General features: G+C 39.8%; 1 protein-coding gene across 5 annotated transcripts in view; it reads right to left on the bottom strand.

Moving 5' to 3' along the window:
* frya (furry homolog a (Drosophila)) overlaps positions 1-23011 on the bottom strand; it is a 56493-nt gene that overhangs the window by 3328 nt on the left and 30154 nt on the right. For 4 of the 5 annotated variants that reach the window (XM_059534225.1, XM_059534228.1, XM_059534227.1 and 1 more), the window contains exons 28-56: positions 22051-22161; positions 21420-21574; positions 20869-20968; positions 20587-20758; positions 19634-19890; positions 19394-19540; positions 19113-19281; positions 18650-18740; positions 18333-18415; positions 17730-17880; positions 16731-16834; positions 16021-16203; positions 14973-15174; positions 13802-13923; positions 13488-13675; positions 13320-13411; positions 12467-13068; positions 12239-12336; positions 11961-12131; positions 11677-11817; positions 10245-10424; positions 9232-9402; positions 8932-9006; positions 8682-8852; positions 6792-6995; positions 6502-6645; positions 3615-3778; positions 3221-3461; positions 123-272 (exon numbers count right to left, since the gene is read on the bottom strand). In XM_059534225.1, coding sequence (XP_059390208.1) covers positions 123-272; positions 3221-3461; positions 3615-3778; positions 6502-6645; positions 6792-6995; positions 8682-8852; positions 8932-9006; positions 9232-9402; positions 10245-10424; positions 11677-11817; positions 11961-12131; positions 12239-12336; positions 12467-13068; positions 13320-13411; positions 13488-13675; positions 13802-13923; positions 14973-15174; positions 16021-16203; positions 16731-16834; positions 17730-17880; positions 18333-18415; positions 18650-18740; positions 19113-19281; positions 19394-19540; positions 19634-19890; positions 20587-20758; positions 20869-20968; positions 21420-21574; positions 22051-22161 — 4839 coding nt within the window. Of the gene's footprint in view, positions 1-122; positions 273-3220; positions 3462-3614; positions 3779-6501; positions 6646-6791; positions 6996-8681; positions 8853-8931; positions 9007-9231; positions 9403-10244; positions 10425-11676; positions 11818-11960; positions 12132-12238; positions 12337-12466; positions 13069-13319; positions 13412-13487; positions 13676-13801; positions 13924-14972; positions 15175-16020; positions 16204-16730; positions 16835-17729; positions 17881-18332; positions 18416-18649; positions 18741-19112; positions 19282-19393; positions 19541-19633; positions 19891-20586; positions 20759-20868; positions 20993-21419; positions 21575-22050; positions 22162-23011 lie in introns of all 5 variants that reach the window. The other variant, XM_059534224.1, reaches the window with a different exon arrangement.

The raw sequence follows: 23011 nt of genomic DNA on the forward strand, positions 1-23011 counted from the left end.
ACATTTTATAATGGCTTTCACACATACACAGTGAGGGAGATTTGAACAGAACACTAAGGCTGGTACTGATTTGAGTTCTGGATACAGCATTGATATCACTCATATTCAAACAAGAAACTCACAGTGTCTGCATCGACAAACAACGTGGGACATTCGGAGCAGGATGTCAGCATCTGGGATGACTTTACAAACTTCACTCCAATTCCACGAAGGCCGTCCCCAAGGTAACCAGCAGCATCACAAGTCAAGGTGCAGAACTTGGCCTGTATACTCTGAAGGTAACAACATATCCTATTTAATCTGTCCCAGACCAGCATGTTGTCAGTGCCAATAGAATATAATTAAAAACATCTAAGGTTACGTATGTAACCCTGGTTCCTCGAAGGAACGAGACGCTGCGTCGAGAATGAATGGGGAACGCGTCCAGCGGGACGTCTCTGAATAACGTGTATAATCAGTCCAATGGAAGGGCGAGATGTCATAGGTGGGTGACGTCAGAGACCAGGAAGCATAAAAGCATGAGCGGCGAAGCCGGTAATCAGCCTCAAAGGATGAAGCAAGCGCCGGCCAGAGATGCCAGAAGTGTGGCAGGGGAGATCAGAGGACTCAAGGCTTAGGATAACATCCTGATCACCGCTTAGCATAAGCTTCTTCTGGCCGGAGGCCTCAGCCTCAGCGCACCATGGAGGAAACATTTAACCAGAGGGTTTCTGCCCACTGACTGGCCACCGAGAGGGGCGCGGTAGGCCACCATGGCCACCACGTAGACCTTCAGGGTGGAGTGGGTCAACCCTGCGGAGAGCCTGCAGGAACTCCAGCACTGTACCATCCGGGCAGTTAACTGGGTCGAGCTGGCGGTCTCCGCACCAAGAAGTGAAAAACTTCCACTTCAAGGCATACAGTTTCCTCACTGAGGGAGCTCTGGATTGGTGAACGGTCTTACAACCTCGGTTGAGAGACCGGAAGCTAAGAGTTGTGCCTCCTCAGAGACAACACCTACAGCCTCTAAGCTCCATGCGGGGGCGCACCCTCCGCCTGCGAGAGGAGATCTCTCCTGACGGGAACCTCCCATGGAGTGCCGTCAAAAAGAGAAATCAGGCCCAGGAACCATACCCGGCCAGTCCAGAACGGGGCTACTAACAGCAGCCGGACTCCGTCTCAGCGCACTCTCTCCAGAACTCCTGAGAGCAGAGCAATCGGGGGAAAAATGTACAGATGAAGCCTCGGCCATCTCTGTACCATGGCGTCCAGCCCCAGTAGAGCTGGATGAGTCAGGGGAAGCCAGAGGGGACAGTGCGATGTCTCTCGAGTTGCAACAGATCCACCCGAGCCTGGCCAACATCTCCAACTCTGCTTCATCACCTCAGTGTGAAGCCGCCATTCCCCGGGCCTCGGCCCCTGCCTCAACAGGATGTCTGCTCCCATATTAAGATGCCCAGGAATGTTCACGCCTGTCACGCTGCAAAATAGTCTACTAAGGGAGTCAGCCTCACAAGACTGATCTCTGGTTGCATCAGAGCAATTAGCTTGGTGCCCTGAAGCGGCGCACCGGCAGGAGACGGCTGAACTAGCTGCTCTGGAAACCTCCCAGGAGGTCGCGAGCCTCTTAGCACCGCTACGTTTCCAGGCGGTAACTGAGAGAAGTGCTCGCTGGAGACCGCTGCGCCCTGGAACGATGGCAGGGTTGGCAGATCGATCTCCTGAGGGCACTAAGGAGAGACGGGCACCGTGTAATGCGGTGTACACCGCTCTTCCCCAGAGGGGCCTGCCCTCCGAGGTCCTGAGCCGCAGCATCAGGACTCTCGTAGCTGAAGTCTCCTAAAAACGACGATCCTCAGACCTACATCGTCTGCTAGGAAGACTAGACCAGAGCCTGCTCGGGGCAGGACCCCGTGAAGTACACTTGGCAGGGGCTCCCACACCGCCATGTGACCTCCTAAGGGAACCAGTCTCGTGAGACTGGCCTCTGGTGCGCCTAGAGCCACTAGCTCGGTGCCGTGAAGTGGTGGACCGGCAGGGGACGACCGTACTAGCTGCTCTAGAGACCTCTGTAGAGGTAGCGAGCCTCTCAGCACCGCTACGTTTCCGGGCGGTAACTGAGAGAAGCACTCGCTGGAGATCGCTGCGCCCTGGAACACCGGCAGTGTTGGCAGAACGATCTCCTGAGGGCACTGAGGAGAGACGGGCACCGTGTAATGCGGTGTACACCACTCTTCCCCAGAGGGAGCTGGCCCTCAAAACGTCCTAGGCCTAGGCGTCAGGATGTTATGATGAAGGCTATCCAGCGAAAACAACGGTCCGTAGAACTGCTTTCCACTAGAAGCCTTTGGCCTGGGAGCGCCACTTTGACTCTAGCGTCTGCGGAGTACAGCGTCTGTCTCAGAGGGCGAAGAAACCGCAGCGCTGGTTTCCAAGCCTCGAGAACGAGCTCTAGATCTAGTGAACATGGGTGGAGATAGGACGAGCCGTCTCCAACCCGTTCGCCAGATCATGTACGATTCCCGCTATCGCGGTCGCCGCCATGCCTCAGCAACAGGGCGACCGCAACTGCAAGATCTCATGCACGGACACACTCCTCGGAGCGTGCCCAGCGAGAGAGCATGCAGCAGCAGCAGCGAGCTGTCTCAGAGGGCGAAGAAACCGCAGCACTGGCAGGGAAAACACACAGCCTGAACGCTGCCTGCTCTCGCCCAAAACTTTTCTTGATTGAAGCTTTGACAATGGAGTTTATCAGTGGACAAACGACACTAAATAAGACTCACAAACAGATAGCGACTGACACACACATAGAGCGCTTGCTGAAGACACAAGGCTTTTATGCTTCCTGGAATCTGACGTCACCCGCCTATGACGTTTCGCCCTTCCATTGGACTGATTATACACGTTATTCAGAGACGTCACGCTGGACGCGTTCCCCATTCGTTCTCAACGCAGCTCGAGTTCCTGAAGAGGAACTTGGCATGACTTCTACAACTTTGGCACAACTGAGTTGTCAGCTTTGTGTGATGAACCAAAGAAAATCTAAGATAATGAAAAAAATTTGCATCATTTGACATTAACAACACAGCCTGAAACAATTAGAATATTAGAAAAATGTCAGTTGATTAATTTCATTTCTTTTTTGTCATTAAGATAGATAAGATGGATCTTTATTGAAGCTGCTTGGCAAAAATCAACATAATAAGGACCTGTGACAACCTACTGTACCTCTATTAGTTACCTGAAAGAGTGAGGAGAAGACTTGGAAGGTGTAAACTGCACAGGAACCATCTGAGTCAGCCACCAACTGGCTGAGATGATTGCGCCAAGCCTCCTCAGCATCATCGCACACAGTCGGCTGGAAAGCAGCCAGGATGGCGGAGAAAAAGGGAGAGGGCGGAGGGGAGGAACGGGACTCTTGCAACAGCTCGTCCTTTTCCTCCTCTGCCTGTGCCACAGAGCTCTGCTGGTCTCCAAACCCACTGGAGGACGTGAGGGATAGAATTATGTGGTGAGGAAAAAAAGTTTCAAAATCAGCTATGAGAAACTTGAGGAAAGTCTGACTTTTCCAGACTTTTCTACTAAAACTGAAACAGAATCATGTATGTCGGGAGTGTGAAGCACACATGCAGTACCTGGGTACACAACATGTCTCGTCAGTAAAGAAGTTGTTTTCTCTCTGGGATGTGTCCACTGTTAGGATGTCAGAACTACTGAAGGCAAGTGGCGACTCACAAATGCAGAGTGAAATATCGTTCTCATTAACAATGGCTTCTTCTTCTTCAGCCGAATCCTCAGCCTAGTTTTGGACAGGATTTACAAGAAGAAAAGCTTGTTAAGCATTATACGTTAGTCATAGAATGGAAACAGCTGTGGCTACGACAAAAATGTATTATGGAAAAAGATTATTAAGAAAAGATCAGATTACTTTTTTTGAAATTTTTGGAAAATACAGAAGTGATTGCCCCAAATGTCAGTTCCATAATTTACTAACTGCTAAACATTTCCAGTCAAATAATTTTTCTCCATTTTTAAATTGTATCTAACATTTCAATTTATACACTGATTTAATTATTGCATTTATTATAAATTAAAATATATTTTACATATATTTAGACAGAGGACAGGGTGTCTAATGAAAAAATACAAAATAAATATATTGGTAAACCAACTCTGTAATTTATTTAATACGAATTTTATAATATATATTTATAAATAAATATTCACTAACCTTTCAAAATTACAACTCTTCATCCTGAGAATCTTTTCTCTTGCTTTTTTATCATTTACATTTTTTTATTATTCAATAATGTCAAATTCAGATATATTAACAGGCCTTTAAAAAAACAATTAGAGCACCAAAATCTGATTGGTCTGGTCTCGTGTTTACGGCCACAGGCAATGGGTACACTCTCTTTATTTGCACCCCTAGCATTTAGCATGTGAGTGATGTTACAGCTTTGCCACCCACAGAGAAGCCATACACATTGCCCTAGTGGCTCATCCAGAGCCTCTTTCTGAGACTGTGGTAGGCCTCAAAGACAAAAAGCGGTTAGCATAGAAATGGTTAGCAGATAGAAATGGGGAGCTTTTGAAGAGCAAGATTACTTGCAATTCCATGCCGCTTTGCACATTAATCTAATGCCCCCACCCAGAGGTGGAAAGAGTACAAAAATATTCTACTCAAGTAAAAGTACCATTACATTAATGAAATTTTACTTAAGTACAAGTAAAAGTACCAGTCTAAAAATCTACTCAAGTAAAAGTAAAAAGTAGCTAATTTAAACTTTACTCAGAGTAAAAATTACTTAGTTACATTTTAACAGTGGGAGGGAGACAAAATGGGACAGGCCAAGAGTGTCAAACTCACTTCCTGGAGGGCCACAGTCCTGCACAGTTTAGATATAACCCTAATTAAACACACCTGATCCAGCTAATCTAATCATTTAGGTTTATTTGAAAACTACATGATATGTGTGCTGGAGCAGGGTTAGAACTAAACTCTGCAGGGCTACGGCCCTCCAGGAACTGAGTTTGACACCCCTGGGATAGGTCTATTAATCTCAAAATAGTTGTTTTTAATTAAAGGAATCAGTTATTTAGAATAATAAAACATTTGGGCTGTTACCAGGCAAATCAGTATCAACAAACTCATCTTTTAATGCAGAGGAAATTAAGAAGATTCATTGGAAGTGGCATTTAGATGTATTACACTGTTTAGTGCAGGACAAGAATGCATTTAACCTGCAGTTACAAATGCATGAATAATGTTTTGATATACAAGACATAAAATGTTGAATACTCATTTGAAATGATAAGAAATTAATTATTAAAAAAAATCAAAAGATACTTTAAATGTGAAATTAACATGGCCAGTATGTGTCAGCAAGTCACTGTTAATAAGTGAGTCATTGCGATTGAACCGAATCATTTAAACGGTTGATTCATTCAGGAACGAAACACTGTCACGTTGCTCAGAGACGCAAAACTGTGCTTTGGTGGCTGTGTTTGGAATTATTTTCTGTTGTAGAAATAGAGCTAAAAAAGGCAATATGGTGTCTAAAACGCAAGTCTCTTAATTAACTTGTTTACTGAACTGTTTCTTGTTTACTGAACTGTTGAAGTCTCTTCAATTTTGTGATCATTCTAAATGCATTTTAGGAGACTGAATCACACAGTGAAAGAACGCACTATAAATGCGCGCGCACATCATTCAAACAAAAATAGCACACTCCTCACCACGGTCTTTTTAGCTAATTTGTGCAAAACCTCTTGCTAAAATGTCAAAGCTTCATTTTAACCACCAATGCAACGGTGCAATTATTTAGCTTACCTCTACATTCTTGCGAAGGGTTGATGTCTCGTCGAGATTTTATAAGCTGCTAGTTTGGTCTTCCTAGGCAAGTACAGCTTACACTGCATAATAGAGCATACATATGGCCAGGGGTTCACTTCATTTCCTTCGAGTTCAACTTCAGAATATGACGGGGTTTCGTTTTCAGCGGTGTCTGCACCACTAACGCCTGTTTTGTCCGTCTGCATCTTTCTTGTGATTTTAGCGCCAGTTTGCCCTCCCCATAATTTACTGACGTAGTTTCCAGGGAGCGATTTTTTTTTTTTTTTTTTTTTTTTTACTCAGTAATTAATGTGTTTTAAAATGTAGCGAAGTACAATACTTCAAACAAAATATACTTAAGTAAAAGTAAAATTACAGATTTAAAAAATTACTTTAAAAAGTATTAGTACACAAAAAAGCTACTCAATTACAGTAACGCGAGTAAATGTAATTCGTTACTTTCCACCTCTGCCCCCACCCTAAAAAAAGCATGCTATAGAAAAATATTATCAGCAAACTACCACCGAAGATCTACCCATGCTAAAAGCAGAGCAAGACATAAAAAGCAAGCACAGAAAGAGATTTCTTTTTCAACCGTGTTAATGGAAAAACTCCAGAACAGAAGTGCGGTATGAGTAGGAATGTGTCTGCCCCCAAAGATCAGCCATTTTAAAGCTCTTATTCACCCGATGGTTCGAGCCCTCGGGTGCTGAGATCTCAAAGCTAGGAGTTGGGCTGGGAAGAGGAATTTGGCCAGCTTGACTGCTGTCAAAGGAGACGGGAGGGGAGTCCATGGGGTTTAGTTCATCAGTAGGAGACAGGCTGACATTCTGAAACAAGAAATAGAGTTTCCTTCAACATTATAGATATAAAATAGTTTTTAAATGTTTCTATAAAATAGATTTTATAGAAACATACTGTAAAATAAAAGTTTTTATTTTTTATAAAGCAGAAAAAAGAGCAAATTCAGCATTACTAGTTGTGAAGCTGAGAGAATCTGGCTGGCTGTGAGGGACTCTTCCTCAGAAGACTCGTCAGAATCATCATGGACGATTGGACACAGGCTTGGTGAACTTCCTGAGAGCTGGCTGTCTTCCTCCATTGGTTGGGCTTCAGCCTGGTCCAGGCTGTCAATGGAACGCCTCCACGCACCCCAGTTAAAGCTGTCAGCTGTCTCACCCTGTCAGCGAAAGAGTGAGAGAAATACAGAGTCCTCTGAATTGGTATATAGCACACAACCACTTTCATAGGCTACAGCAAGCTCTATATGTGAAGGTGCTCAGTCTGTGAGTTTGTTATATAAGGATATCTCTCCAAATAAAAGGATTAACACAGTAGCGAAACAGCAATGCAGGACACATTTCGAAAACATTCTTGCTCTTAGAAAGTAAGTAAAAAAGTGCCTGAAGGCCATTTGCTTTGGAAGAGTCTCAAGTTATCACTGCAGCCACATGCCTTAACATCAGAGTCAAGAGTCAACATCCACATTCCTTCACAGACCCAGTTCAGTTCCGTGTCTAAGCTTTCCTCTAACAGGGCGCTTAAACACTGAACTCAAAAAGTTACTTTTACTACACTACTTTAATTACTTTCTTTCAACTTGACCAAAATAAAATGGTAAAGAAGCAGGAAGAAGTCTTTGATACTGTTGCACTGAAGATTGGTACTGAAATATGAGGGTTTTATAAAAACACTAGTGAAATTTATTCAGAAGGGAGAATTTACTTGAAAGGCTGAATCTGCCCTTTTACAGTAAGTGTCTCTGTGGCATCGCAGCTTCAGCAAATTGCTACAGTGACCTCAATGAACCGACTAATGATTTCATAAGAGAGTGCAGACTAGAGATGGCCAAGCTATTAAAATGCAGACTCATTGAAATATAATAAAAAACAAATTTATAAATGCTACCTTCCAATTAATTCTTACATTTTTTAAGATACAATAGAGTTAAAAAGTTTGGGCTCAGTAAGATTTTTGAAATAATTATTTTATGCTCTCCAAAGCTGCATTGCTGTGACCAAAAATACAGTAAAACAGCAAAACTGTAAAATAGTACTACAATTCAAAACAAGTGTTCTAATTTAATATATTTTAAAATGATTGCTTTGGCAAAGCTGAATTTTCCACATTCCACATTTGTCACATGATACTTCAGAAATCATTCAAATATGCTGTTTTGGTGATCAAGAATGTCTTATTATTGTCATTATTGAACCAATATTCTTGTGTAAACTGAAATAATTTTTTTCAAAAGCATTTATTTGAGAAGAAAATATTTTGTAACATGCCTTTACTGTCTCTTTCAAACAGTGAAAAGAACAAAACAATAGTGTGATTTTAAAATAAATAATTAGAAAAAATATATACATAAAAGGTTTATTAAAAATTCTGTGGTAAATTTTGCACATTTCATCAAAGAGGATGAGTATGTCTGATCTGTATCTGTCTGATTGTATCTGTCCGACTCTAAATGTGCATGTGCCACTGTGTTCTGAACATGACTGAAACAGAATTATGTTTCTAGGTAGAGTTATGCACATGCATCACAATGCACAGAATGTGAATAAACACAATATCATCTTGTCCTACTGCACACAGCACAACATTAGAGGATTCCTGGGCTTACCTGCATCTCCTTGATGGTACAGACATAAACAAGGAGAGGAGAACATATTTCAAAGAGTTAAAGAAAGTTACAGTGGTATTGAGCAAACTTTGCAAAAGTTTAATGCTCAGCTCTGCTTTCCCCAAGGGTCCACTATACTGCAGTCAAAACAAAGTTCACCCAAGTAATTTGGAAGTCAAAACATTTCACAAGCAAGAGGGAACTGATCATTTTGGTTTCGTTTTTTAAATATCTGCTCACCTCTCCCTCTTCCAGTTCCACATCCAGGAAGTCAAAGTCCCTGAATACACGGAACTGCTGTTCTGAAGTGGTGTCATCCATGTTTTCGGTGTCCCGTGTGCCGTCCTCAGAGGACACCAGACTGGGCTGGTGCTCAATCAGGTCCAGTTCCCCACAGGATGAGAAAATCACCTGTAGGAAGGGTTTAAGAATGATTTCTGACATATTTTAAAATATTTAATACTGGATGGATAACATATATGTCACTTACAGATGGGTTTTTGGTGAGTCCAACTTCTTGGCCACACAAGGTTAATACATTCACCAACTTCTCACGAGTTCTTTTCTAAATTGGAGAGAAATAAATTGGAGAGAAAGAACACGAATAAAAAAGTTATATATAAAAATATGTAAAATAAAATTACATTGAAAATAATTGAATTCAATTAATAAAAGATTCAGTTAAACAAAATGATCAATAAGAACATTAAAATAAATAAATACATATCTTAAAAATGCACTGTTCTTCAGCAAATGTCAGAACTTCAAGAGTGTATTTGTGAGTGCTCACCTGTGAGGACTGTGGTCGTTTCCAGCTGACAGGCACCAGCACGTGGTTGTTTTGGTAAGAGCCCGAGGATGTAGAGGAGGTACTGCGCGTCACGGTAACCCATCCTCCATTCTTCCCATCTTGCCTTGGAGAACCGTGAAGCTCGTCATATCGCTGGCCAATCACCGGTGTCTAAAACACACACAATGGCATGCACCATTTAAACCCAGGGATTTCACGCCTGGCCTTTTCTTTTCATATCATGAGCTTGTGGCCCTCAGAGATATCTGACAAAGAGCAGAGGAGTCTGCTTTGAGACTCTAGAAGGGCTGATGCAAAGTGCCACAACAGGACTTTCCTGGAATTCATGCACTACACAAATAGCTCCCTGTTTGGTTCCCACACTTTAACGGGGCCAGGTTGTTCCATCAAGTTTAAAACAGAAAACCTAACCTTCAGAGTTTGCTTAAAACAAATGTTACAACATACAACAAAAAAATATTTAGTGCTTTTTCACTTATTTTTTCTTGTATTGTGCACTTAAAAGTACTATATAATATAATATAATATAATATAATATAATATAATATAATATAATATAATATAATAAAATATAATATAATATAATATAATATAATATAATATAATATAATATAATATAATATACATTTTAAATCAAATGATAAAATAACGCAAATGGAAGGTAACAAAAATGGTAACAAAAATGTTTAAAACCATTTTTAACACCTTCAAAGTCACCGCCCTTTCCATACATTCCAGCTGCACACTCATCCTCTTAACCAACTTTATGAGGTGCATCCTGGGATGGTTTTTAAACAGCACTGAAGGAGTTTACATGCATGCTGGATAGTTTTTGTTTGCTACAAATCTGATTTCAGGTATCTATAGATAAGCCTTAGGGTTTTATAGATCATGGAAAACATAAATTCAGTGTCCAAATTTTGACTTTTGTACTGTTTAATGACAATAAAGAAAGTAAAACAGACACAAAAGGCCAGAAAGGCATGTCATACCTCTGAAATGTCAAAGTGAAAGTCAAGGGTCTTTCCAGGCAGGGCTTTGGAGGGTGTGTCCCAGACACACCTGACATCCACAGTGGATGCGTTACTCTGCGGAGACAACGGCGAGACCAGACTAGCTGAGCGGGAGACCACCAGCTTTAATATGTTCAAGGCTTCCTTCCAATGTGCAGTCTAAAGTAAAAAAAAAAAAAAAAAAAACAGAACTAAGTTATTCTCAAAGGACACATTCAGAATCTCGCTCACCTCCCAAAGCATTCCATACAGTCAATCCATCTTCACGAGCAGTAGCTGTCTCTTCCTCTGCTGAGATAAACACACGAGCCCAGCGAGAGAAGCAGTATTTCAGAGGAGCTTCTTTGCTGTGAGGCCACACTGAAGGCCTCAGTAATGTGGACAGCAGCCAATAGGACTGACCGTTTATAGACTGCTGCTGGGTGTGCCTTTGGAATTATAGCCCTGGCATAAGGTCCTGTTTTTTTTATTCTCTTTTTTTCTCCCTTCCAAGGGAGGGTTGAGAGATGGAAAACCTACAGTATTACCAAGGATGTAAGACAGCTTGAAGTTTTACCGTGTATAAAACACTATTATGTCATGAGTAAATTTAGGCTGAATGATACGAGCCAGTTAAATGCGATCAGTGCGGATAATTTTAGAAGCTCCAAAAATAAGTATTTTGTGAAAAGCTTCAGAGTGTAAAATTTGAAAATTTTGTTTACATATTCTTACCATTATCCTGCAATATAATCTTTTTATTGCATCAAATTCAATACACACTGCAAAATTCACATTTACAATTATAACTTACTACTTTTGAATGCACTGGAGCAGTGTTGGCATTGTTAACTAAAACTTGAACTATTAAAAACAGTTTTCGTATATATTAAATTAAAAATTAAATTAATTTTATGCATTTAGCAGACGCTTTTATCCAAAGCGACTTACAGTGCATTCAGGCTAAACCCCCAACCTTGTTAACGCAATGCTCTACCACTTGAGCTACAGGAACACTATATATAGTATAGAAATATATATATAAATGGAAATATCAGATGAAAAACATATGCTTAAAAAAGAAATAAAATTATATAAGTTGAATTTAAAATATGAATAGTACAAAAACTGAAAAAGGTCAAAATTGTAAAATAGAAAATGTAAAAAAAAAAGAGTAATAACAATAAAAATTTTCAAAGCATGTTACAAAATTAAAAACTGAATTTAAAAGATGACTGAACATGCTTATTTATGCTCATTCAAAATATTAAAAGATACTACAATAGTATATAAAATACCAGTATTTATTCATAATAGCATATAAAATAACATTGTAATGTAGGTTTTTATGGTCAAAAGCATCTATAAATGACTACATTTTAATAAAAGCTGTGGAAAAAATTCTGTATGTGATAAGTTAAAGGAGTCACACCTGAATAAACTTTTCTATGGTTGTTAGAACCTCCATGTTGAACAGTTTGGCTTGAATAGCACTCAGGTCCATGTGACTCAGTAGACTGTAGATGATTTGCAGAAGAGTTTGTTGCATGCTGGGTAATCCTTTCTCCAGCAACTGTTAACAAAACATGAAAAGTATTAGAAAGTTTTCCTGAACACAGTGTATGTGTATTTTCACATTCCAGTCTTGTTTATGAAACGCTTTTCCCTAAAATTTCAAAAGTCTTAAGAGTAACTTTTTTTTTATGCTCTTCCTACCTCTGCCATGTAAGTAACCATGCTGAGAGTGCTATCGCTGAACGCTTCATGTAGGTAGCGGCACACCACATTGACCCAAGAGAAGCAGTCACGGGTATAGGAGTGCATTTTGTACAATGTCATCACATGGGCAAGGTTGGACAACTTGGAGTTCTTTTCTTCAAGGCAAACCTGTCAATCAAATTGAGTGATTTTCAGCAAACACATGTGATGCTGATTCTCTGATTAGCTATAGTGCATTTATAGTGCAGTTGAAGGACAGAGTGACAGAAACAGACCTGGGAAATTCTCTCAGCCACGTCCTTACAGAATTGAGTGGGTGAGTCAAAGTTTAACACAAGATGGGGGATGAGACAGAGCACATTCAATGGGAAACCTGCAAGATAATAGCATTTTTTGCATTCATAATTCCACTTAAAATGAGGGATGGGCAAGGGTTTGGTGGATTAATGGAGAATTATGTTAGAAAGATACATTTAGCTGGTAGTAGAAACAAAAAGGTTTACCTATGACTTGTGAGGTGTCCACCACAGGTAGGCGTGAGACGGGTGTGAGCTGGCTGAAAATCTCCAAAGTGAGTTCTGTAGTGTTTGCAGAAGTGAAGCCCTTCAGAAGCAGCTGCTGAAGCCCAGAGAACTCCTTCCATTTTAACTGGATCTGGATCTTCTCCAGCTTGTCTCTGTATTCCTGCTTATCCAATGAAATGTGGCCTAGCATCTTCCCTAACAACCTGAGGGACATCTGGTACTCAAACTCAAAGTCTGACTCCATGAGTGACACCACTGCCCAAAAAATGCTGGCAAGTAGGTTGCGAGGATGGTTGGCATTGGTTGGGTCGGTGGAGACCACGTTGTCTCTGGAGGATGATGAGGACAGGGACCGGAGCTTGGAGATATTGCTCTGATGAAGGTGGATGCGGTCCAAGGTGGCACTCCGGGGAACCTCGGAGGAACGTGCAACCTCGCCAAAGCGCTTGGGTACGGAGTAACTACGCTGGTGGCGTATTTGTTCAGAAGGAGTTCCTGACCCTGGGATCAGGTCTAGCTGACTGTTACTTTTACGGTTTAGTGTTAACTTGCTGCTGGATGGAAGATCTGGTGAAGATGCCCTGCAGGAACACAGACTGATTACAAACAGACAAAGACGCCTCTTGGACATCTGATGTTGATGTTAGGAGACTTTAAACCTATAAAGCCTACTCTATCATATTTCATATGCAAATTTCTAAGGCTTCCGTATAATCAACAACTATTATCAAAACATTGAAAACTGCATGCAAATCTTTTAGGTTTAAAAAAAAATTTGTCTAAAGGTTCAAAAACTGTTCCATTAAGAAAACTAGTATGATTGGGAACTTACCGTAGTATGACAAAGAAGTCATTGTTCTTCAGGCACTCGGCTAGATTATCCACCACTGACTCAAGAGTGAGGAGAAGCTCCATTACATAACCCTGTGGAGAAGATGCATTCTTAGTTTCCTCGCTCACTGAATCAGTCAGAGCTGTCATTAAGGAACCAGAAGCTCACCTGAACCTCCTCCGCGGGCTCCCCGACTACCTCCACCAAGCGTGAAAGCAGGTCCGACACAGCCAACGCTGAGAGGGGCTGCCGTAGAGCTCTGAACACCTGGAAGGAACGTCCAGCGTAATGTCTAGAGGAGCTGCACAGAGCCATCTGCAACGCCACTTCACTCAACTGCTCCTCAAGCCTAATGTCTACATGCAGACAGAACACGTGGGGGGCAAACACAAGGACAAAAATTAAAAACAGCAATAAGAATTCATAAGCTGCACCTTGTTAAGGTGGAATGGCTGGAATGACTAAAGACAAATGTGACTTACCTGATTTGGACTCTTTGAACACAGAAACTACATGTCGCAGGAAGTTGGTAAGCTGCTCTGTACTCTTTGAGTGTTGATTCTTAGGAGTGATGTCTTCATGGCTCCATAATGGTCCAAAAGGCCTAAAGAAACCACACAGATTTTTATATAATCTCTTACATATGCAGCATAAATTGTAAATAACAGGAAGAGCTCCTTTCACCTTGACAGCAGTGTTATTTGTTTGAGTATGACTTGTTTATGGCAAAAACTGCCACTAGATGGCAGAATAGGCCAAAACATGCAATTTTACCTGCAAACCAGTTTCTTAACAGTTGATCTTTCTTCAATCTTAATTTTAAACATGCATAAAACCTTAGTTTTAGACATAGTTTGAATCAATGTTTAAGTGAAAAGATATTAGATTTGAAATAATTGTTTTTCCATCCTGTACATACTGTATAAACCTGTTCACACTGGTACCTCAAATCCAGCTTTATCCAATCCAATCTAAAATTCAAAAGATCTTACCATACTGTAGCGCTTAGTACCATAATAATCATTTTATTACTTTCAGTCATCGATATTTCTAGTAATTGCTTCATTACTTCCATTTACTGTAAAATAACATTGCTTGGTAGTGTGCAAAAGCCTTCATCATTGCTATGAAAACCAAAGATCACGGCAGAAAGTAACTATACTCCGAATACCATACAGATCCACCTGATCATGAGCAAATAACAGTGCTTCCAGTTTTAAAGATGGGATTTGACAACCAGTCTGGAATTGTCTGCAGTGTGAACATAGTCTGAAAGAACCAACACCAGCACCAACATCAGACGGACGCCCTTTTAAACAACACCCCAGTGAGAACTGCTCTGATGTACAGTAGACTGATGAAATGCAACATACAAGTCTGTTACATCTCGAGTGATGTCAGATGTAAGACGTATCAGATGTGTCATTTCCTGTATCAGTTCCTGAACAGCTCTGGAATATTAACACCAAATTACCTTTCATTTATTTATAGAACAAGCAAAAGAAAAGTAACATTGCAAATTTCACACTTAGAGGCTATCTGGGCCATATTACAATGTTTTTAATAGTTAAACACTTTAAATATAGGAAGTTATTTTTAATATAAAAGTATTAATTTCTTAAAAAACAAAATAGCAAACAAAAACAAATATACCTGGTAGTGAGAAACTCAATGAGTTTGCTGCTCTTCTCGTCATCCTCAGTGCTGCTCTCCATTTGCTCCGCCTCTTCCTGGGCCAGGTGAGGCAGGTTGGAGCTGCTGCCTCCAAGGCTCAGGCTGGATGAGGCAGAGGAGGAACTGAGGCCAGAATCTGGAACTGGAGATGCCTGGCCATTCCGCAGGAAGTCCATACCACCTAAACAACACATGTAGAGTAAGTACAAATGTTTGGGAAGGAACCCTCATTTAAGCTTACTCAACTGAAATATTTGAGCAAGACAAACATATAGGGTGATAAGATTCCTAAATGAGCCAAATCAAAGAACATTAAAGAACAATATTTCGATCACTATGCTGTTATGACAGGGGTTGGCGAATCTTATCGGCATCATTTTGACTTTGCCTAAACATGCTGGAGACCACCGTCTTGTGCAAACCAGTTCTGGGTCCAACAGATGGTCCCTTTGGAGCAAGAAGATAAAAATAGTCCATAGGAATGCTCTAATCAGACCTTTAGATGATCTGTGTACCGGTATACATAATTGTTTTTGGCTGCACCTCCAAAAGTTGCACAGATAAGAATTCTCACCCTTCACCCCTCCACAGGGTTTCAACATGACTGCACTCTCCAAAGCTATGTGTGAAATGCCAAAGCCAATGAGTAAGTGTTCTTGTAATGAGGTCGTGATAAACAAAAACAAAATTTGTCTTATCGAAGGCAGAATTTCACCACATTTAATAAAATATAGAGCTTCACAAAGTCTCAAAGCATTCATCATTGAATTTGCCGTTCATTTCCAGGTCTAACAGTTACATAAAAACATAGTTGCAAAAATGAATGCAGCCTGCAGCATAGTTTCAAAGTACTTATATGAACCTTATAAAGTTACATGTATCATATTTGATACATGATTTTTGTAGACCTCTACATCATATATAAGTAAATAAATGATAATAGATTTTGTTAAAACAATATAACATTTTATTAAATACATTTCTGATGTATTTAAATGTTAACATGTTTAAATGTTACGTCTCGTACCTGTGTAGAACTCAGGCTGGTCGATGGGTTTGAAAGTCAGGCTCTTGTTGCTGTTGGCATCTCTGGTGTTTAGCAGAACAGAGGCAATGAGGCTGAAACTGTTGTTGCAAGATAACGTGATGAGAAGGTGCAAGAGGAGCCTCTTACAGTGTTCAAACACCTCCGGGCGGTAGTGGTCCATGCCTAAAAAAGAGCCAGGTTCTCAAAGTTAAAGGTTCATATTTGTACTTACACTCATTCATTATTGTTTAGGTTCATTTGGGGGAAATATGGAAGGGATAAGTGGGAATATATGCTTCTAGCCTTTGTTTTTTTTTTAAGTTTTCCAACACCCAAATGCTGTTTTGATTTCAACTGAATAATGTGCCCTACCCACCAGGATACAAGTATTTCACATATTTCTAAAATCCTACATGTTCAGGAGATAACAGCTACTGCTTTCACTGACAACATTGTTCTCATAGCAATCCAAATAGTTTTAGTCATAAGACACATTGAGGGATGCAATGATTCAGATGAGATTAGATTTTTTTTGCCAAAAAAATGACAAAAGCTAATTCATTTTGGATAAAAATGCCATGTACTTCAGTAAAAGCAGTACATTTCATCAGTTCACACTTGACTCAAGCACTGCAGCCTTAATCTGGAGGGTGTAATCCCTGATAAAATGCCCAAAATTGTGATGAGAACAGAACACGGGCTCTACTGACCCAGGAAGCAGGCATGGAGCAGTAGAGGGAGGTGCAGGGCCCAGTCCTCCTTCACGCTGTGATCCACCACCAGCTCCGTCATGAAGATCACTGCTATGTTACACCTGCACCATACAAAACACACCGGTCTTTCAGTACATGAACAAAAAACACATACCAGCAATGACCTTTCAAAAAGAACAGAACACATTCAAAGCTGTGACTGAATGACAAAGCCATTTTTTTAAAGGGAGTATGTTTGTTGGTTTTGTCATTACATTGATGATGGCCATTGATATCATAGTTCCTGAGTAGACGTTCAAAAGAACATTGGTAACATGTTATCATGGTTTTTCGGGTCAGAGGGACTCTGACGACAGCACTGCAGTTTCTGATCATCTGTTTTCCATCTGTCTGATAATTGCAGAGTGACATGCTTTAAGGTTTCAGGATTACATAAGAATCAAGTTTTATGATGAGAGATTAAATTTAACAAGTCAAGTACTAGTGCTTTAAAAGCTAGTATGCAATTCTAGTCTGGGTGGCCCAGCAGACTTCCACATTCAATCTAAATCTGAATAAAAGGTTGGAACATAATATAAAATATAGAATTAATTTTGTTGCTTAATGGCTGTTTTATTGTAATAAAATAAATAATTGAAATGAAATAATGTACTTTTTTGTAAAAACAAATAAAAATGCAATAGTTTACTTATAATGGAAGTCTATAGCACAATTGTACTGGAGATTTAGAAGTACAGATATATGACAATCATATTTTTGTTAAAGAGTTTTTATAAGTCATGCCATTTCCTGGTATGTTTGTGCAGGTTTACATGATCACAGCATGAACTGAAAGATCCGCTATAAAGATCACACAAACACTTTTCCTCCATTCTCCTCCATTAAAAATTATGTTTAAGAGTAATGGTTACACTTTTGGGAAATATGAAAAATTAAATTAAAATAAAATAATATAAAGCAAAACATGAAACTTTAAGAAAACTCCAGAAGTTTGACCTGTGGAGGGGTCCTTGTGGGGTGACTGTTTCAGGTAAATAGTCGACCAGCGGTGCCCAGCAGCCTCCGTTAACTGGCATGGGAAGAGGAAGCGGCTGATTGGTTTCCAGCACGCTGATAAGCCACATGGCATACGGTGGGAGTGGCTCACCTGCAGGCAAAGCAAAAAGTGTCAAAACAACATGCCATTCATGACAGGTATGCTTTTCATTCGTGAGACTTGCAATAAAACTGGAATTTACCTTCTTAGAATGAATGGTATGCAGACATACAAACTCTATTACGGCCATACCTCATTTCTAATGCAATCATGCTCAAAAACAATTAAGCTTAAGCTATTTTAAGCTGAAATGCATTAACAGAGCCAGCTATCAGAAATATCTCAAATTCAAGAAAGGTCTAAACTAATTTGCTGCTTTAAAGTGCTCAGTAATATTTAACATCTTTGAGCCTGAACTGTCTCGACATCCATGGCCAAAGGGGGGAGCATTTTAGACTTTCAGCTGTTGAACTTGACTTTGCTGAGAATCCACTCCACTGCATATAGTAAATATCAATCACTCCTGTTTTGCCCCCTTTATTGAAGTTATAAACTTGACTCACTCTTTTCCTCATCGTAGGAACCTCCAGAACTGCTGCTGTACCGAGACTCCAAGCGGTTATGTGCTCGTAAGATGTTGCTTAGCCTTTGGTGGACAGAAACAAATATATTTTTGTCAATGTGTGTATCAAATACAAACATGGAAAATTATTTTGGCCTCAAACAAGGAAGTTAATCTTAGGATGCTCTAGGGGAAGTATGCAACAAGTCGCTTTGGATAAAGGTGTCTGCTTTATGGTGAATTATAATGAGGTAAGTAATGCTTATGGAGGGTGTAACCTCAAACGCTCATGTAAATTGTATGGTTTGTGGCACATACCTTTCATCACACTCCTTTGTGACTGGTGAGTCATCTGTGTCAGGGATGTTTTCCTGGCCACACACCAATGTTTTGCTACAGGAAGGTGGACCTTTAAAGACATATTTATTAATTTGGCATGTACCCTGTTCTATACATGCAACATATGAATGCTATTTCAGCCATTTTGTTGCCTTTATGTATTTATGACATTTTGGGGTTGATATGATTTTTTAAACGTTTTTGAAAGAAGTCTCTGTGAAATGAAAAATGTGATACAAATTTTCAGGAGTCTTTGATGAATAGAAAGTTCAAGAGACCAGCATTTATTTGAAAGAGAAATATTTTGTTACATTATAAATGTCTTTACTGTGCTGTTTGACTTTAATGTGACCTTGCTGAATAAAATGGAAAAAAAAGACCTTAATGACCCCACACTTTTGAACAGTGCTACATCTGCAGACAAATTCTCTAGCATGCATACCAGAAGTGGTGGTGGTAATTTTGCTTGTGGCTGAAAAGCGGTAGAATGGAGGATTGTCACAGTGCACCACAACGGGGTTCACAGGATCCGTCTGCTGAAGTTCATACAGGAGCTCCTCCATGGTTTGAATGGTGTTGTTGCGACAAAGGTAGATCACAACCTTCTTAATCTGAGCATAAATAGAGGATGGACATAACTTGACAACTTAGCGTTCTTTTACCAAATGGCATGCTTTACCAATAAAGTCTTTACAGCAAACCAAAATATAATGTGCAACTTACATGAGGCAGAAGAGATGTGTCGCTGCTGACTCCGCATAAACTGATGAGGAACTGCAGTGTGATCCGCAGGTTATTAGTCCATCGCTCATTACTGACCAGAGCATTCCAAGCATTTTCCATTTCTGCACCTGGGACATCATCACCGTACTAGCACACAGAGAGATACACAAATGAATTTATTTAAAAGCCATAGATTTATAGTCTAGCAGAGTCTAAAGTAACAGTGGTTCATCATCATACCTTTGCAGTCATGAACATGAGGTTGTTTAGGACCAGAGAGGAGGCCTGAAGTGACCCCCAGCCTGTGCCTCGAAGCAGGTGAGGTGCTGAGGTGTTGTAAGTGTATCCCCTCCTGTTGACCCCAGAGCTGCTCGGACTCAGGACCGTTGGCAGCAGGCCTCCATTTACCAGCTCAATGTTACTGAGCCAAGGGAGCAGGTAGGTCAGCATGACCTGACGCCCGTTTGGATGAGTGGTGGAAAACCTCTGACTCACCTCTAGAGATTAGAGATACAAAAAGATAGATCTTCATAAATATACAGTTCAGTACATTCAGAGATATGAATGTTGTTTCTACATGCTGCTTTGGTAAATTTGCTGGTGGTTAAATGAACATTCCAAGTTAAAGGGATAGTTCACCCAAAAATGAAAATGTTGTCATCAAATTCTCAAACCTGTATGAGATTTTTTCTTCTCTTGAACACAAACGAAGATGTTCTTAAGAATGCTCATGACCAAACAGATGCTGGTAGCCACTGATTTCCATTGTATGGAAAAAGTGGAAGTCAATGGCTAAAAAAAAACTTTATTGAAAAAACAAATCTTGCCTTGACAACTAACTGAAATAAAATGTTTAATTTGAAGTACTAAAATTACTAAAACGTAAATAAAAAATAAATTAAAGATAAAAATGAAATATAAAAAAATTACTACTAAAACAAAACAAAAAAAGTTACTAAAACTTAAATCTCGATTTAAAATGAAAACTAAACCTAAAAAGTTCATTTACAATAAAAGATCATTAAAATGATGAAATACTAAATAATATTCAAATAACATTGTGCCACAAATGCTGCCAGTAGAATATAAGTTGAGAAAAAAGATCAAAATCACATTTTTCTATTAGAAGTTTAAAGTTTTAGCGGGTTTCATCTATAAGAGTCTGTGTCCATCTCTATCCTTTCATTTCATACCTGAGAAAAGGGGCAGGGTGAGTTCAGGGTACATTCTGGCAAGTTGCTTTGAAAGCTGGGCTACAGAAAGGCTGTAGAGGGGTGGAAGAGCCCCGTGTGTCCCATACAGGATAGCACCACTTTTCTGTTCCACAATCCTCTTAGAATACACAGACAGCTTGGCCTCTAGAATCTGTCCAAACAGAAAACACACACACAAATTAGCACACAAACACACCATTTAATCAAGTATACTTTCTATTATTGCAACACTTCTTTGGCAGAGAATGTTCTCTCTCTGACCTGCATTAATTGCATAGCAATCTCGTAGATCTCCCTGTTTGTGTCAGATGCTTTGAAGAGAACAAGGTTCAGCAGAGTCACAATATCACTGGAGTAGTTTCTGTGACAGAAAACAAAAGATTTCCTACATAAAAACAAGTTACACATAGATTAGTTTTACTAAATACGTAATGAGAGGCTTCAGTCCAAAGACACATCTAGTCTTGCCACTATATATGTAAGCAAATTATCATGAGAAAGAAAGCAGGCGAGCGCTGCCAAAGCTCTACTGAATAGGGTTTTATCTGCTGTGGGAAATCTGGCAAAATACCATTCAAAAGTTCTGGGTCAGTGAGATTTATTTTTTAATATTGAACATTTTTATTCAAGGAGGATTCATTAAATGAATCAAAAGTGACATATAAATGTATTTATATGAATGTTACAAAAGATTTATATTTCAAATCAGTTTTGTTCTTTTGAACTTTCTATTTATCAAATAAACCTGAAAAAAAAAATGCATTGAACTGGAAAATTCAATATTTGCTCAGGCTTTTCAGGCCCCAGCGTACCTGCTACCACAGACAGTGGCAATGGCTTTGAAGCAACCAGAGGCCAGCTGGCAGGAGCCGGTGTAACATCGGTCCACGGCCCAGTTAAACAGATTCACCTGATCTGGGTTCTGTTCCAGCAGAAGAACCACCACCTCACACCCCAGCTGATGCACCTGATGAGAATCAGATAAATGTTATCCATCGATGTGAATGGTGAAGAAACTGGTGGAGAAACAAGGTCATTTTAATTAGATAATCTTTTATAATGTTACATAATATTTGTATTTCAAAGAAAGAATGTTCTTTTGAACATTCTATTCATCAAAAATCATACTGATCCCATACTTTTAAACGGTACTGTCTTGTTCTAACTCCACAAAAATATTTCAGGGCACAAAGCCAGACTTTCACTTCAAGAATCAACATTTGCAGAACAATGAAAACATCGCTCATTCACAAGCTGAGAAAGGGAGAGCGAGAGAGACATCTAAGAAAAGTGGCTTGTCTTATGAAAAGCAACCGAGCAAATTTGCACTGGGTCAAAAGGCACACATTGAGATTCATTTTAAAGATGGTTGTGTTGGTTTAGTGCTATCAACACCAAAGGAGCGATGTGGGTCATGTTGTTTCAGAGTGTTTGGCTGTATACCCGCAGATCCTGACAGCCAAGGATGTTATCCAGCCACTTATAGAGGTAGCCATCAGGAGAGAGCCCTACGTTGTCAAAAACGGGACCACAACAAAGCACAGTCGACATGGCCTATGAAAAGAAGAAAAAACAACATTCTTTCATGCAAAACATGGAATTTCCTGTTTTGCGAAAATCACGTCCTATCCTGTTCAGCAACAACAACAACAACAAAAACTTAAAGGAAACAGAGAAGAGACTCTATGGACTCATATCATGTTCTGGAATTTTTTTTGTTTTAATGACGCCAGGGTCTTGAAATTACACACCTTTTACAAATGCTACAACATTGTATATGGTCGTGTTACAACACCCGCCTTTCCATTATGGGGAAGGGGTTCACAGCAATGCAAGAAGCTACATGTACACACACACACAAACAATATAGCCTTAGAGGCGGGTGTAGTTTTCCCAGAAATCCTAACCTGAACAAACCCAATGTGAACTATTTACATGTTGTCAATCTGCAGAGAGCCAATATTAGGAGTATCGAGTTCCCACAGACAAACAGAGCACATATGTTCTGTCATCACAAATGGAATCATTCGTCACTTAATGGACCCACTTTTGTCTCTTTGGCATGTGTGTCCTGCACTATAAATGACTATAATGTTTCCTGGGCTATAAGTAGACCTCTCGAGATAAAATTAGTGGAGTATATGTCTGTGGTCTTTAATGGTCACTTTGATATTAATACTAATATTTTCTTTATGACATTCATTTACTGTTTTAAGTTTGGGGTCAATAAGAATTTTATTCAGCAAGGATAATTCATTAATTTAAATTGCCAGTAAAGACTTTTTCATGGTTACAAAAAAAAAAAAAAACTCCTGAAGGATTGTGACAGTTATTTTAAATTGTAATATTATGTATTAATATTATTTGCTAAAATATTTTTTTATATTAATGTTTTTACTGTTTT

This window comes from Carassius carassius, chromosome 41 (assembly GCF_963082965.1).
Source record: "Carassius carassius chromosome 41, fCarCar2.1, whole genome shotgun sequence".
Taxonomy (NCBI): Eukaryota; Metazoa; Chordata; class Actinopteri; order Cypriniformes; family Cyprinidae; genus Carassius; species Carassius carassius.